The following is a 15180-nucleotide window of genomic DNA, read 5'->3' as shown; positions in this document are numbered from 1 at the left end:
ACTGTGAGTCAAAATGAATTTTTCCTCCTTAATTTTTTTTCTCCCAGGCATTCATCTTAGCAATTGAAATACTGTATTTACACAGAGTATTGGTGCTGGGAGCAGGGTCATTGCTGTGATTAAACCTGGTCATGTGGTTTGTAAGCCTTTGAAACTAGTTTGTAGGAGGAATTTGGAAAACTGGACATACAAGCTAGAAAAATTTTTTAAATACTCTAAATAGAGCTTAATGAAGATTGTGGTGGGAGCTCAGAAGAAATGCAGAGTAGAGACTGTGCTTGTGAGGTTTCAGATGGTATCAAGGGTTCTATTGGGAATTAGACTAGAGGGCTGTTCCATTCATATTCCAATATGGCAAAGAACTTGTCTATCTTGTCAGTGCTCTAAGACTTCGTGAGAGTTGAGTTCAAAGGTGCCTGGCTGAGTTATATGAAAGAAGAATTTATTTTTAATTAAAATATTGCATAATTTCTCTTCCTCCTTTTTTACTCTTCTCATGTCCCCCAACTCCTGCTCCCTCTCAAATTCATGACCTGTTTTTCTTTAATTATCATTGTTACACACACAGACACACACACACACACACACAGACACACACACACACACACACACACACACACACACACACGAATAAATATAAAAGCAAATTGCTGAGTCTGTTTAGTGTTGCTTGTATTATATGATTCTAGGGCTGACCACTTGGTATTGGATAGTTAATTAGGGGCCGTTTCCCTGGGGAAGACTAATTCTCCCTCTGTCAGCATTTGTAAATTTCTTGTAGTTCTTCATCTAGGGATGGGTGGGCCTTGTGAGCTTTCCTTATTCATATTAGTATGTCAACTAGTATTGGAATTGTTCAGGTCATGTTTAGGAAGCCATATTGTAGATATTTCAATGGTATAGCTTCCCTGTCATATTTAGAAGACACAGTTTCTCAGTGGACTTTGTGGCCCTGAGGTTCTTACAATCTTTCTAATCCCTTGGAAAAGGAAATGCTAAGGTAGTCCAGCATTTGAGCTACCACAGGAGTTTTGCTGTGTAACAAAGCCTTTTAGCCAGATTTACAATGAGCATATAGAGAAAAAAAAAAAAAAAAACCTAGCTAAAAAAAAAGTCACATTTAAGTTGGGACTAATAAATGAATAATCATTAGAGATTAGCATCATTGTATGTACCAGGTCAACAGATAAGGTGCTTTTAGGTCAGCCAGTGATCAAGGAGACCCCAGTCATCCTACAGTCAGGAGTAGAAGGTCCATCTCTGTGTGTTTGAGGCCAGTCTGTTCTACATAGTTCCAGGACAGTTGGAGCTATGTAGAGAGTCCCTGTCTCAAAAAAAAAAAAAAAAAAAAAAAAAAAAAAAAAAAAAAAAAGAAAAAAAAAGAGTAGACATTTAAGTTCACTGAAAAGATGAATGAAATATTGACCTGCAGAGGTACCCTTTTGCAAAATGACCTGGGGAATTATCCCCTAAGTTTTTTTGTTTGTTTGTTTGTTTGTTTTGTACTAGAGATTAGAGATCAAATCTTGGTCCTTGTGCATGTTAGGCAAAGAACTAACCTACCAAGCTATAATATAGTTGTGCCCTACCTGGATTCCTCCAACCTTGCTCAATTATTCAGATACTTATTGCCCGACACAGCTTAACATTCTGTAAGTAGAACTTATGGGTGATTCTAGTGGAGGAATTCAGAAGACCAGAATGACTATAGACACACACACACAGAGTAAAGACTCTGCTTTGTAAATCTGGCTAAAAGGGTTTGTTACCTTTTGCTTAGCAGTGTTGAAATGGGAACCAGACTAGAGAATATTAAGTGAATTCGTCTATACTGGGAACTGGCTATAGCTTAAGCTAGCAGCAGACCTTACTGTCCTCAATTTGATGTTGTTTTTGAAAGGCAGGTCATAGAGGCTTCTGCTCAGATGTCAAAGGAATGTTGGGGAGGCCAGATGATGTATGACAGTGGTAGGAGTACTTGGATGTAGCCCTTGGAAGAGCAATAGATGAAGCTGTGATGGAATAGAGACCTCAATAAGCTGAAGACGCTAGGAATTTAGAATGTCTGCCAAGGAAAGCTCTAGACAGTAAGCAGGGTCAGTCTGGAAGAGCCCTGTGGCTGCAGTGGTATACTGTAGGGGCTGGGCTGACCCAGCCTTTTGGCACCCAGATCATGACACTCCATGTCTGGGATGCCAGCCATGGAACTACAGGAGCTTATAATTGCTATGCTGATTCCCATCTTGCTTTGGTTCCTCCCACTTTCCATGTGCCCCTTTTGGAATAGAAGTCTTTACTTTGCCTTGTACTTGGGAAATGTCAAACTTTCTTTTTGGCCTTACAGGGGCTCACAGGTGAGAGCTTGCCCTGAGTCTCAGGAAACTTTGTACTTGTCTGTTGAGCAATTCTGGAGCTACTGAGACTCTGGGGGAAATGAACTAAAGTATTTAGGGGTACACATATGATGGTTCTGTCATGTTTATGAATTATCTATGGCCTTGTCACTACTTTGGAAATTAGGTATGGTTTTAGGAGATGTGGTTTAAAGAGGTGTGTTTGGGTGTCAAGTTGACAGAGGATGGATTGTGACAATTAATCTTGATTGTCAACTTGGACTGAGAAATACTGAGGATATTTGTAAGGTACATTTCTGCTGTGTTTGTGAAGATATTTCTAGAAATATTAAGTGGGGAGCGCTACTCTGAATGCTATGGTGTCATACAATAGTCTGAGAACCCATATGGAATAAAAAGGCAAGAAGGAGAAAGCACAGAAGTGCTCTCTTTCTGCTTGCTGGTGTCCATGAGGTGAGCAACTTTGCTGTGCTCTGCTGTCCTGCCTGCAGGACTACAGCCATGGAATGGATTGACTATGGACTGAAACCTGAAACCCTAATGGACAAGACATCTTTTATCCTTTTATTTTGTTCTGTCAGGCATTGGTCAGTGATGAAAGGCTAACAGTGTACCAGGTCAGTACTGAGAAGGGTCACACTGTGAACAAGCATGTCAAACTCAAGTGGGTTGGGACCTATACCTTGTTAGAAGAGTGCCTGGCATGAATGAGGCCTTGGGTTTGATCTCTAGTACTGTATAGACTGGGCATGGTGGTATATACCTCACACTTGGAAGTTGGAGGCAGGAAGGTCAGAAGTTCAAGATCATCCTTTTTACATAGTGAATTCCAGATCTGCTTGGCTACATAAGACCTGTTTCAGAAATAAACAAACCCCCAAACAAATACAGCAGCTAAGTCCTTCGCTGGTGCTCTGTATTCCCAATAGCTGTGCCTGTACCACAGTGCTGAGGCATTTTGCCATTGCCAAGATTCTTCCCTTAGGCAGCCTCTGCACCCCAAGAGCCACCCAGCCCCAACTCTTCTCTTCCCATGATCCAACTAAGTTGCTGCACTGAAGAAGAGGAAACTGCTTCATTATAGCTTTATCAAAGCCCCTGTACAGGACCCCTCAACCCCACAAATTGCTGCTTGTCGAGTACACTCATGGTTTTGATTCCATACTTTTCTTACATGCTGGATTCAGTCATTTCTGTCTTTTTGTAATGATTTCTACCCATACTGAAGTACTTACTGGCAGTAATCTAATTCAGTCGTCTAGTTGTTGGATTCTTTCCTGGTTCCTCAGCTCTAAAATAAGCTTCTAGTCCTGCCTCATGATCTGTACAGGCCTGGGCACGGACCACAGACAGTGCTACAGAAAAGACAGCTGCCAGAGACAAGTGGCCTTATTATAGCCAGCTCGTTTTCCCTGTTCAACCAGTGGACTGCTCAACTGGAAATAGAAAAACAGTCAAAGCTAAAATATTCCCTCATTTCCACTGAGGCCAGAGTACTAGGACAGTGATAATACTTGAAGTGTTTGAAACCCCGATCACTCTATCATTCAAGACAGGCATTGATTGAAAGGCAGCTGTAGCTGCTGCTCTTCCTCTTGATATGGAGCCTAAACTGCCTTCAACTCTATGCAGCTTAAGCTGGCACTGAACTTTTATTTTTCCTATCTCAGTCTCCAAGTGCTGGAATGAAAGGCATTCGCCAGCATGTTTGGCTCCATGCACTTTTACCCAATGGCATGTAACTTTCCCATTAGCATAGAGACTGCCAGTTTTCTGTTAATATTTTATTTTATTTTTAATTTGTTAGGAAAGAGTTGCTACTTTTAGGATGCTAAAAAGGAAGTTGTAAACATTAATACAGTGCTTCAAGAAGCTTTTAAAAGTTTATTTTTAAATTTATGTGTATGTGTTCTTGTGTGAGTTTATGTGCATGTATGTGCAGATGTCCTTGGAGGCCAGAAAGAGGGTATCAGATTTTCCTGGAGCTTGAGTTACAGGTGGTTACTAGCTACCTGATGTGGAATGGAACCTGAGTCCTCTGCAAGAGCAGTGCCTAACTGATGAGCCACTTCTCCATCCCTTCAAAAAACCTCTTAAAGAAAAATTAGCTGGTAGTATAATCCAGCTAAAATCTGAAATGAGCTATAGAAAGATTTTAGAAGGGTTCTATATTTGATAATTGTTTTAAAAGTTTGAACAACATTTTATGTAGTATTCATCCATGCATATGTGTTTGGATCAAATCCACCACCTGTTCCTTCCCTCCAGTTCTTCTCTTATCATGCATGTCTGCTCACTTTCACTCCTAGCTTCATGTGCACTCTTGAGCCCAACATGCTCCTTGCTCTCACACTGTCCCCCACCTCTCTTTATACCCACGGAGTCCATTTAGTATATGCGTAGTCTCTCAGGGCCGTATCCCTGGAGCAAAGCGATTCTACTTCCTCCAGCAGCCATCAGTTGCTAAAAGCTCTTCAGATAGGGGTGGGATTTTATGAGGTCCTCCCCATCTATCCTGGAATCTTAGCTGACTTGACCTTGTGCAAGCCTTGTGTGTGTGTAGCCCCAGCTACCATGAGTTCATGTGTGCAGCTGGACTGTCATGTCCAGTGGATACTGTTTTTCTACAAACTCTACTCCTCAGGTTCTTAAAAACTTTCTGGAGCCAGGTGGTGGTGGTGCACGCCTTTAATCCCAGCACTTGGGAGGCAGAGCCAGGCGGATCTCTGTGAGTTCGAGGCCAGCCTGGGCTACCAAGTGAGTTCCAGGAAAGGCGCAAAGCTACACAGAGAAACCCTGTCTCGAAAAAAACCAAAAAAAAAAAAAAAAAAGAAAGAAAAACCAAAAAAAAAAAAATTATGTTTCCTCTTCCATAGTGGTCCCTGAGCTCTGTGAGTGAATGAGTGTGTGTGTGTGTGTGTGTGTGTGTGTGTGTGTGTGTGTGCGCCGCGCGCGTGCGCGCGTTTTTATATTTTTCAGTTTCTTGCTCCCTTCTTGGTGGTGCTGGGGTGGAACCCAGCGCCTCATGTATGGTAGGCAAGTGCTCTATGACTGAGGGATACCCCTATCCAAGTTCATCTCTCAGGAAATGCTGTCTCCTTAAAGGGAATTTTAACACCAAAGAAGCATGGTCACTGGGGAGGACTACCTGAAGAGAACTCCTTGGGATGTACTGATTTGAGGATCTTTAGGAGAATGGTTCTCTCTCCCTTAATGGTCCTGTCAGAGACTGGCCTAGCTTTAGGTGTTTTTAGGAGCTGCTGGAGGGAGGACAGGAAACCTTCCCTGGCCTCAATGGCTTGTTATCCATGCTTTTGGGCCTGAGCATATCTGGGGTCCCCACCTTCACAGCTTTCCTGCCTGGTGTTAGTCTGGTGTTGGATTCTGGTGTCATTTCACAGCTGCACATGCTTTTCATATTTTCCAGCATCTTTGATGACACTCTCATGAGGACTTGTTCATAGTTTGTCTAGATCAGTGTTTCTCAACTGTCCTCATGCTACAGCTCTTTAATACAGTTCCTCATGTTATAGTAACTGTAATCATAAAATTATTTTTCATTGCTACTTCATAACTGTAATTTTTGCTACTGTTAGGAATCATAATGTAAATATCCGTGTTTTGTGATGCTCTTGATGACCCTGTGAAAGGGTCATTTGACCCCCAAAGGGGTCATGACCCACAGGTTTGAGAAACACTGGCCTAGAAGGAGCCTCTCTACACTTCTTTTTCTAAACTTAATGTAGTGTCTGCTAGTGGAATGAATATTTGGCATGACAGGCTCTCTGACTAGAAATGATGTGCAGTGTTGCTACTTTGCTTCCAAGTCTGGTGGTGCTGCTCTGTGGACACTCGGCACACAAGCCACCTCTAGTTTTCTCTTTACTTGAATGGATGATTTAGCTCTTCGCAGAACTCCGTAAGCTGTAAAGCAGCCGTGTGTTCACCTCTAAGCTTGGAACTTTACTGTTTAGATGTGGACTGTGGCTCAGGAAGGGCTGGATTCTACTTGCAGCTGTTTTCTAGAATTTCCTAATGCTTTCTCTCTAATAAGTATCTTTGTGAAAGAGAATGTATAATAGAGATTTTGAGATTGAATGTTAGTGAACTGTTTTCTTGTTCTATCTTGTTGTGAATTTAGGAGAAGTTGGCCCTTCGACAGCAGCTGAATGAGGCGAAACAGCAGCTCCTCCAGCAGGCAGAGTACTGCACACAAATGGAGCAGTTACCTGTACCCTTCTCTGGGGAGTCTCTAGCAGTGAGGAAGTCGTCAAAGCCATTCTGGGAGGAGTAAGTTGTCTGCACTGTTGATGTGCCTTGTGACCTGGAAGAGACAGCATGTCTGCCCGTGACGTTGACAGCTGAGCCCTGCATGATGTAAATTTGCTTTAGTTCATCAGATGGTTGCCAGGTGTCTGCTGTGTTCATTGTATCACTTGGTGCTCTGGGATGCGTAGAATGAAGTACATCCTCTGTCCTGACACCCAAGGGAGCCTTTGATATATTAACCACTTTAAGGTTTCTATGTAAGAAATTTAACAGCATTCAAAGTGCTCCTCCTATGTGTTTTACTCATGGGTAATACATAATTAACAAAATTGACATATATATGTGTGTGTGTGTGTGTGTGTGTCTGATACACACACACACACACACACACACACACACACACACACGTTAGGGAACTTCCATAAGGAGAGGAATTTGAAATGGGTTTGATGAGTAGGTAGAAATGCAGAAAATGCTAAGGACAGTTCAAGAAGACAGAATCAGTCAAATCACAGGTATAGGTGAGAAGTCTGGCTTGTTTTAGGAGGGGAGGTCACTTGACCAAGTGGAGAGTTCATGTACTGCAGCGTATTGTTACTGGAGTGTCATTTTGTGATTGGAGGTAAGCAGATGCTGGTCCATTCCTCAACCTCTTAGAGTCTTCAGTGCTTTTGAGTGAGGCGTGCAGCTCTCTGCAGGCAGATGGGAAGAAGGAGGCACGTGAGAGCTAGTGTCAGGGTACAGTTGACAGCGGAGAGAAGGAGCTCGCTGCGTCTGGGTTCGACTCCGGGGAAGGAATAGAAGTGGAGAGCGGATGTTTGGCAAGAAGCCAGAGCTACATTAGTTACTGCTTAGAGGACGCAGTGTTTGGCTTGAGGGAGAATTTAAATGTCCTTAAAAGTTTGTTTGAACTTTATTAAAGTGTAATTTCCTGGACTGCATGAGATTTTTGTCTTAAAAATAAGTATATTTCTACGTTGTAATTTACCCACTAGACTTACACAGTTCTTACTGGTTTCTTAGAAAATTTCTAGAGTTGGGAGACCATCCCTGTAGTCCAGTCTTAGAACATTCTGTCACCTAGGAAGTTTCCTATGCCATTTTCTCAGTTTTGTTTTTCATTTTCACGCCTTGGTTTTAAATGGTTCTTGACAATTTTATACACACAAACACACACATGCACAGTATATCTCAGTCATAGATAACTCAAATCCCCCTTATATTTCTTGCTTTGTTTCCTTTTTAAATGTATAGTTCACTAAATCTAATTAGTGCTGTGTATATGCATGGATGTAGCCATTCACTAGAGTATGGACCTACCATACAGTGACACCCCCAGCAGCCATCACGGTTAGCTCCTCAGTGAGGCATGGTACCCCATATATCCATCTTTCATCCATGCTAAAATGTGACTAGCATATTTGTGCAGGTCTTGTGCAGTAGCCACAGCTGCTGTGAGTTCATGAGTGTCCAGAAGACAGCATTTCACAACCATCCTTTTTACCTTCCAACTCTGACATTCTTTCCACCAGTCTAGTGTGAAGTTCCTGGCTTGGTGGTGGTGGTCGTTGATATGGATGTCCCATTTAGGGCTGACCAGCCAGAGGTCACTTATTCTTTCCACCTGGTCAGGAATGAGTCTCAGCATTGACTGCTCCCTCCCTGGGAACTTTGAGTGGTGGCACAGGTTTTCTATGATTGCTCCTGGAATTGCAGCCTGTCTCCTGCATGGTGTGCACATTTGTGATGTTGTTACACTGGATTCTCTGGAAGATGTGATACTTGTATTCTTTTATTTTTTTTTTAAACTTTCAGGACAAAGCATTGAAGTTTTTCAACATCACTGTCAGACGATGGAGAGTTTTGTGAAGTCATTGGATGGGGACGTTAGGAGGTTGATTCTGATGAAAATCAGTTTTGTATTTGCACTGGCTGGAATTGTAACAAGTAGGTAACTTTTCAGACATAGTGCATATATCAGGGTTGGTAATTACAGTTAGGGATTTGTGTGAGGATGTGTTGTTAGTGTCTGGAGGACTGTGTTCACCTGGAGTCTATCTCAGTAAGCTGGGAGAGGTGTCAGATGTCTCAGTATGGAAAGCACCCAGGGACTTGTGTCACTGTCACTTACTAGAAATAACTGATCTAAAGGAAACACAGGTTCGTTTGATTGCTATTTATTTTTATTTTTATTTTTTTATTTTTGATTTTTCAAGACAAGGTTTCTCTGTGTAGCCCTGGCTATCCTGGAACTCACTCTGTAGACTAGGCTGGCCTCAAACTCAGAGATCCACCTGCCTCTGCCTCCTGAGTGCTGGGATCAAAGGTGTGCGCCACCACCACCCAGCTGACAGATGTAAGAGAATAAAAGCCTCAAATTGTCCATTTAACTACTTCTCATTTGGAATAATTTCTGCTTTACTCATGTCTGCCTAAAAAAAGCTGTGAGCTAAGCTTAAACTAAACTCCACTTAAAGGATTCTAAAAACTTTGTGTTTTTAGTAAATTTTTCCTGGAAGCTAATAAATAGAACCTATCACCGAAGAAGTGTTACAAAGAATTTCTTAGCAAAACTATAAAGGAGCTGAGCATGTGGCACAAGCCTTCAATTTTAAGATTTAGGAGGCCCTGAAGCAGGAGGATTAAGAGTTGAGCCAACCTGGGCTACATAGCAAGATTCTGTCTCAGAAATTAAAAAAAAAAAAAGTAACACTCCAAACCTTCAAATTTTTATGAGTGATAAGCCAGAGTCCAGTGACTCCTAGTGTAGTCGGTGGGGAGCACCAGTGGGTGGGGAAGCTCTTTTCTCCTGAGATTGGTAAGGTGCTTATCTTTCTTCTCTGTCGTAGCCTATGTACTCTTAGATTATTGTCTACTGTTGATATGAGACAAATTGTCTTTTTCCATCGCATTATTATTGTTATGTGTGTATGCGTGTTCATGTGTTCATATAGGTACATTGTGCAAGGGCGCGTGTGTGCATGTGTGCAGAGGCCTGAGTTGATGGTGGGTGTCTTTGGTCACTCCCACTTATTTATCATGGCAGGGATTTTGTTGAACTTGGAGCTTTCTGATTCTGTCTAGCTAGCGGCTTGCACCAGCAATATGACTTGCCTCCGAGTGCTGAGATTATAGGAAGCTGCCATGCCTCCCAGAATGTATAGGGATGCTAAGGATCTGAACTCCAGTCCTCACGTTTGTGTGGCCCAGTGCTGTGTCTACTGGGCCTCTCTCCAACTATGTGTTATCTTTTTACTGCCATTGTATGAGGTTAGGCCTACGGAGACTTCTTTTTCTCCTCCCCTCCCCTCCTTTAAATCTGAGACAAGCTGGGCTCAAACTTGAGGTGATCCTGCTGCTTTCAGCCTCTTGAGCACAGGGATTATAGATGTACACTACCATACCTAACTGACAGTAAAAATATCCCTTTAAAAGTTGTTGGTACTTATTCATTTTCTAAGATTTATTTTTATTTTATCCTGCAAGGTAAGTGTTTTGCTTGCATATATGCCTGTGTGCCTGGCACCTGTGGAAGTAGAAGGGGCTGGTAGATTCCCTAGAACTGGAGTTGTGAGCCATCATTTGGGTACTTGGAGTTGAACTCAAGTCTTCAAGAAGAGCAGCCAGTGCTCTTAATTTCTGTGCCATCTCTCCAGCCTCCAGTGGTATTTATTGTTGGGTGGATGCTGAGAGTCAGTCCTCTGCTTGGCTGGTACTTTATCTAAAATAGGGAAGCTCTCTGCCCATCATCATAGCAGCTGTATTCAGTCCTTCTGTCTCAGCCTCCTGAGTGTCAGGCCTTAAAGGCTGTATTTAAAGAGAAGGCATGTGTACATTTGATTCTCTCTAAAAGTGACCTCAGAGGTCTACAATCCATGTGTTTTGTCATTTTGCTAGGTTGAGAATTTAAGCTGCATTGAATTCTGGCTGGTGTGCCATGAGGCAGGTAGCTAGAGGGTGGAACATCGTGTTGCTCAGCATTCAAGCTCACTTGCCTAAATCACAGTAGTGCACATGTAAAAGTAGAGGTTTGCCTGAAAAAGGTTTCAAACTGTGGTGCATTGTTGAAGTGGGTTTGTGACACAGAAGTTTGTGCTTTTCAGTTACTGGAGCCACCAATCCGGGGATGGCAGCACTATGGAGGCCATGGACTAGCAGTCTACAGCTCTCTTGCTGTCAAGCTGATCTAGTCTTACACACAGCAAACACTCTCCGTTCTTTTCATCTTTTAGAAGTTCTGAGAATTTCAATAAACCATGTGCAGTATACCACCCAGCTAGGAAGTGGAGTCCTGTCCTTCTTCCATAGTCAACCTCCACAACAGCTGTCCTGGTGGCATGTTAAACATTCGATCTGTTTTGTTGTGCTTGACTTATGTGACTTTGAGCATCTGCTCCAGGTTGAGCATGTTTGTCCCTAATCTTTGCCTGGAAGTCCCGCTCTTTCCTTAGGTGCTTCAAGCCAGCCTTAGCTCTCTGATGTATTTATGAAAAGCTGTGATTTTGTAAAACTCCCCACTGGGGGGTGGGGGAGGGGGAGGTGGAGCAGCTCTTCCCAGTTTACCATAGTATAAGCAAAAATGATATTAAATTTTCTTACTTGTCCAGTCATTGTTCCTGTCTTAGTCAGTGTTTCTATTGTTGTGAAGAGACACTATGATCATGGCAATTCTTTATAAAAGAAAGCATTTAATTAGGGGCTTTCTTACAGTTGCAGAGGCTTACTTAGTCCATTATCATCATGGTGGGGGAGCATGGCAGCAGGCATGGCAGGATGGTGCTGGAGAAGGAGTTGGAGCTACATCCACAGGCAGAGAGGACTCTGGGCTTGGCATGGGCTTTTGAACCCCAAAGCCATCCCTAGTGACCACCTCCTCCACAAGGCCACACCCCCTAACCCTTTACTCTTTCAGTTGTGTCACTCCCAGTGATTACGCTGATGGGAACCATTCTGATTCCTAATGACGGTTGGTGCAGCAGTAAAAGTCTTCATTTTAAGACAAGATGGCCCACTTCCCAGGTTAACTCCTTTAGACAGCGTTTCTTCATCTATAGGAGGACCCTCCCTGCTCTAAGGCCTTACATCCTGGCATCTGCTGGACCGCAGCAACTCTTAGCCCATGTGAAGTGAGGGATTGTTCAGTGCAGGACAGCCTGAGTAAGGGAGCAGAGGAAGAGTAGAGATCTTGTGAAGAGTGGCCCACTTACCTCACAAGTAGAAGACTTAGTTTTCTGCCTGTATTCCTGATTTTGGAAGACTCACAAATAATAACTGCATACCCTGCCCCCTAATTCTGTTGTGCATTTCAACAGCATTTGGTAGTGACTGCCCTGTCAATGTGAGTTTTTTTTTTTTTCTTTTTTAAGACAAGGTTTTACTAAATAGTCCAAACTAGCCTCAAACTTAGAATCCTCCTGCTTCAGCCTCTCAAATGTTAGGATTATAAGTATATGTGACCATGCCCAGCCTCTAAGATTTTTATATATTAAATTTTTCATGTTGCTGTGGATTAGCTCTGGGGCTGGCTGGCCTCATGCATGCAAATGCTAAGCAGGCCCTCCACCACTGTGCTCCAGCCCTGGCTCTAACATTAGTTTTTTTCAGTTTTAAATAAATTATTGAGATTCCAATATAATTACATCATTTTTCCCCTTCCCTTTTCTCCCTCCTACCCCTCCCATGTGTCTTCTCTTGCTCTCTCTCAAATTCATGGTCTATTTTTCTTATATTTTTGGTTTTGAGTCTAGCCTTTAACAGCTGAGCCATCTCTCAGCCCAGTCTGTTTTTTCTTTAGTCATATGTGTGTGTGTGTGTGTGTGTGTGTGTGTGTGTGTGTGTGTGTTCCAAATATATAAAAGCAACTGCTCAGTCCGTATAATGTTAATTGTATGTATGCATGTGTGGAGGTTGGAGGAGAACCTGTGGAGTCACTTCTCCATCCACTGTTATGTGCTCTGTGCTGCGCCTGTGGTCTTGATGCTTTTGTTCTGTCTTTTGCAGATGTTGCTGCCATTGCATGTGGTCGTGAGTTCTTGGTGAATTCCAGTCGGGTACTCCTGGATACCATGTTGCAGCTGCTGGGGGACTTAAAGCCTGGCCAGTGCACCAAACTCAAAGTGTATGTAGATAATAGCTCACAGTCTCTCAACTTGCATAGTGCCTAGATATGCTGAGGAACCACCCCACCTCTCTTATTCAAAAGTTTTTTTTTTTTCATTTTACATACCAAACACAGTTCCCCCCTTCCTCCCCTCCTCCCACTCACCTCCTACATGCCCACCCCCTCCACTCCTCAGAGATGGTAAAGCTCCCATGGGGAGTCAACATGGAACCTCTCTTCAAGTAAACAGTTGACCTAGCTGTAGCTCTAAAAAACAGGAAACAAATTGCCTGAGGATATAAGGGATGTGTTATATCTTAGGTCATATTTTATCTAATTTTATTTGAGATAGGGTTGATGTGTAGCCCAGGATGGCCTTGAATTCTTATTCCTCCTGCTTCAGCCTCCTGAGTGTTGGGTTAAATAATATTTCAGGGAAAAAATGAATCAAGATAAGGAACACTTACCCCTTAGAATAATCAATGGACCCTAAATATTTCAGGATTGTGTTTCTAGTGGCCTCAGAATGAACTTCGGTGGGTGTTTGCTATGGCATTTTTCTACCCAGGTATTAAAATTTGTAGCTATTTTTTAAAATCATTCTAATAAATCATGGCAAACTTCCATTTAGTATCTTACAGTGTTGTAGGTCAGGATCTGAAGTGGCTTGACCAGGTCCTTTGCTGGGCAAATCCTGAGGTCAGAATCAAAGTGGTGCTCAGGTGGGCACTTTGAGGAGGCTCTGGAAGAATCTGCTTCCTTATTCTCTTCTTTCAGGTGGCCAGCTGAATCCTGTCCAGGGATAGCTGCATCTTTCTCCACGGCCCAACTGTCATGCCGCAGTGTTTTTATACTTGGCACTGTGTGTTAATTACCTTTCTGGTCGCTGTGACAAAAGCGTTTACAGGAGGAAGGCTTTGTTGATGTTCACAGTCTGAGGGTGCAGTCCTCATGGCAGGGGAGGCATTGTGCAGGAATGGGAGGCAGCTGGTCACATGGCATCCAGAGCCAGGAAACAGGGGAATGCTGATACTCAACTCGATTTCTCCTTTTGAAAAGTACTTTTAACTATTTACTTATTTATTTGTATACATGTGTGCTCCTCATGAACTTGTGTGCATGGCATCGCATGCATGGGGAGCTTAGAGGACAGCTAATGGGCATCGGTTCCCTCTACTGTATGGGCTCCAAGAATTGAACACAGGCCAGCCAGGCTTAGTGGGAAATACCCAATGAACCCTCTCACCAGCCTGCTTTATCCTTTTATACAGTCCAGGACCCCAAACCATAGGATAGTACCATTTCTATTCAGGTGGGTCTTCCCTCAGACCTTTCTGAAACATCCTAGAGTTGCTTTTCCATAGTGATTATAAATCCAGTTGAGTTGATAATGATTATCCATCACAGTGTGTATCAGACTTTCTCTGTTGCTCCTAGCCAGAGCGTCATCTCTGCTTTCTGTGGGCTCATGTATTTAGATTTGGCATTTTAGATAAACTTTCTTAATCAGCTCAGAGCCTGTTGATTAGTAATGGTGATTGCATCTGTAGAACCTCCTTTGCTAGATAATTTAACTTTATCAGAGTATGATGTATATATAGTCTTGGGGATTAGGCCAGAAAGTGATTTTTTTTCTTTTGGGGGTGGGGAGCAGTGCGGGAATGGAACCCTGTGCTTTTCACAAGGCAAGCGTTCTTGTGCTGACATATAGCTCTTTGATAAGAAAATTTGGGGGCCATTCTTCCAAGTTGTGTGCCTTATGTATTACAGGTTTATCTTACTTAGTTCAGTAGCCCCTTTAAAGTCTGTGGCAGATACTTTCAACATCTGTGCCATCTTGGCCTTAGTGTCTCTTATATTTTCCCATGTTGTTGAGATTTTCTCTTTTTTGTATGCTGAATAATTTTGGATGTATCCTGGGCATTTGGAATATTATGTTAGAAGCCTCATGTTTAAAGCCTTTGAGCCCTACAAGTTGCAGTGTTGTTTCAGTATCAGCCCCATGTCTAGAATGCCTTTACCTGGTGTTTCCCATGCTAGTGGAGCTGCCCTATGTACCAGGGGTCCATGGGAGGTCCAGGGAATAATGCTGTGTGTATGATGAGGTCCACACACCCAACTTGAGGTGAGGCTGGAAATTTACAGATAGTTCTGTGGGGTCACTTCCTCAACAGTTGACTCTCCATGATGCCTGTGATGCTCTGTTGTTCACCTAGATCTCCCCTTTTTAGTCCCCATCTAGAATGCTGAGGCTTGATGTGGCCTAAAGTATTACTGTGGCTGCTGCTTAACTCTGCCTATAGCTATTGAGAGCTTCAAGATGGGGAAGCATCCCCTTCTGCAGCCTGGGGCTCTACTAATCACCATGGCTGCCAGAAGACCCCTCCCCCCTTTAAGACTAAGCTAGAGCCTTCCATGTAGTATGAGTCCAGGTCCGTGGAAGCGAGTCGTTTGGCA

General features: G+C 42.9%; 1 protein-coding gene across 1 annotated transcript in view; it reads left to right on the top strand.

Moving 5' to 3' along the window:
- LOC114686650 (heat shock transcription factor 2 binding protein) overlaps positions 1–15180 on the top strand; it is a 90014-nt gene that overhangs the window by 16621 nt on the left and 58213 nt on the right. Inside the window, 5 exon segments of the mRNA XM_028861287.2 lie at positions 6496–6568; positions 6571–6644; positions 8439–8466; positions 8469–8570; positions 12624–12741. Coding sequence (XP_028717120.1) covers positions 6496–6568; positions 6571–6644; positions 8439–8466; positions 8469–8570; positions 12624–12741 — 395 coding nt within the window.

Source organism: Peromyscus leucopus, chromosome 16_21 (assembly GCF_004664715.2).
Source record: "Peromyscus leucopus breed LL Stock chromosome 16_21, UCI_PerLeu_2.1, whole genome shotgun sequence".
Classification (NCBI taxonomy): Eukaryota; Metazoa; Chordata; class Mammalia; order Rodentia; family Cricetidae; genus Peromyscus; species Peromyscus leucopus.
This window is presented reverse-complemented; position numbering and strand designations above follow the sequence as displayed.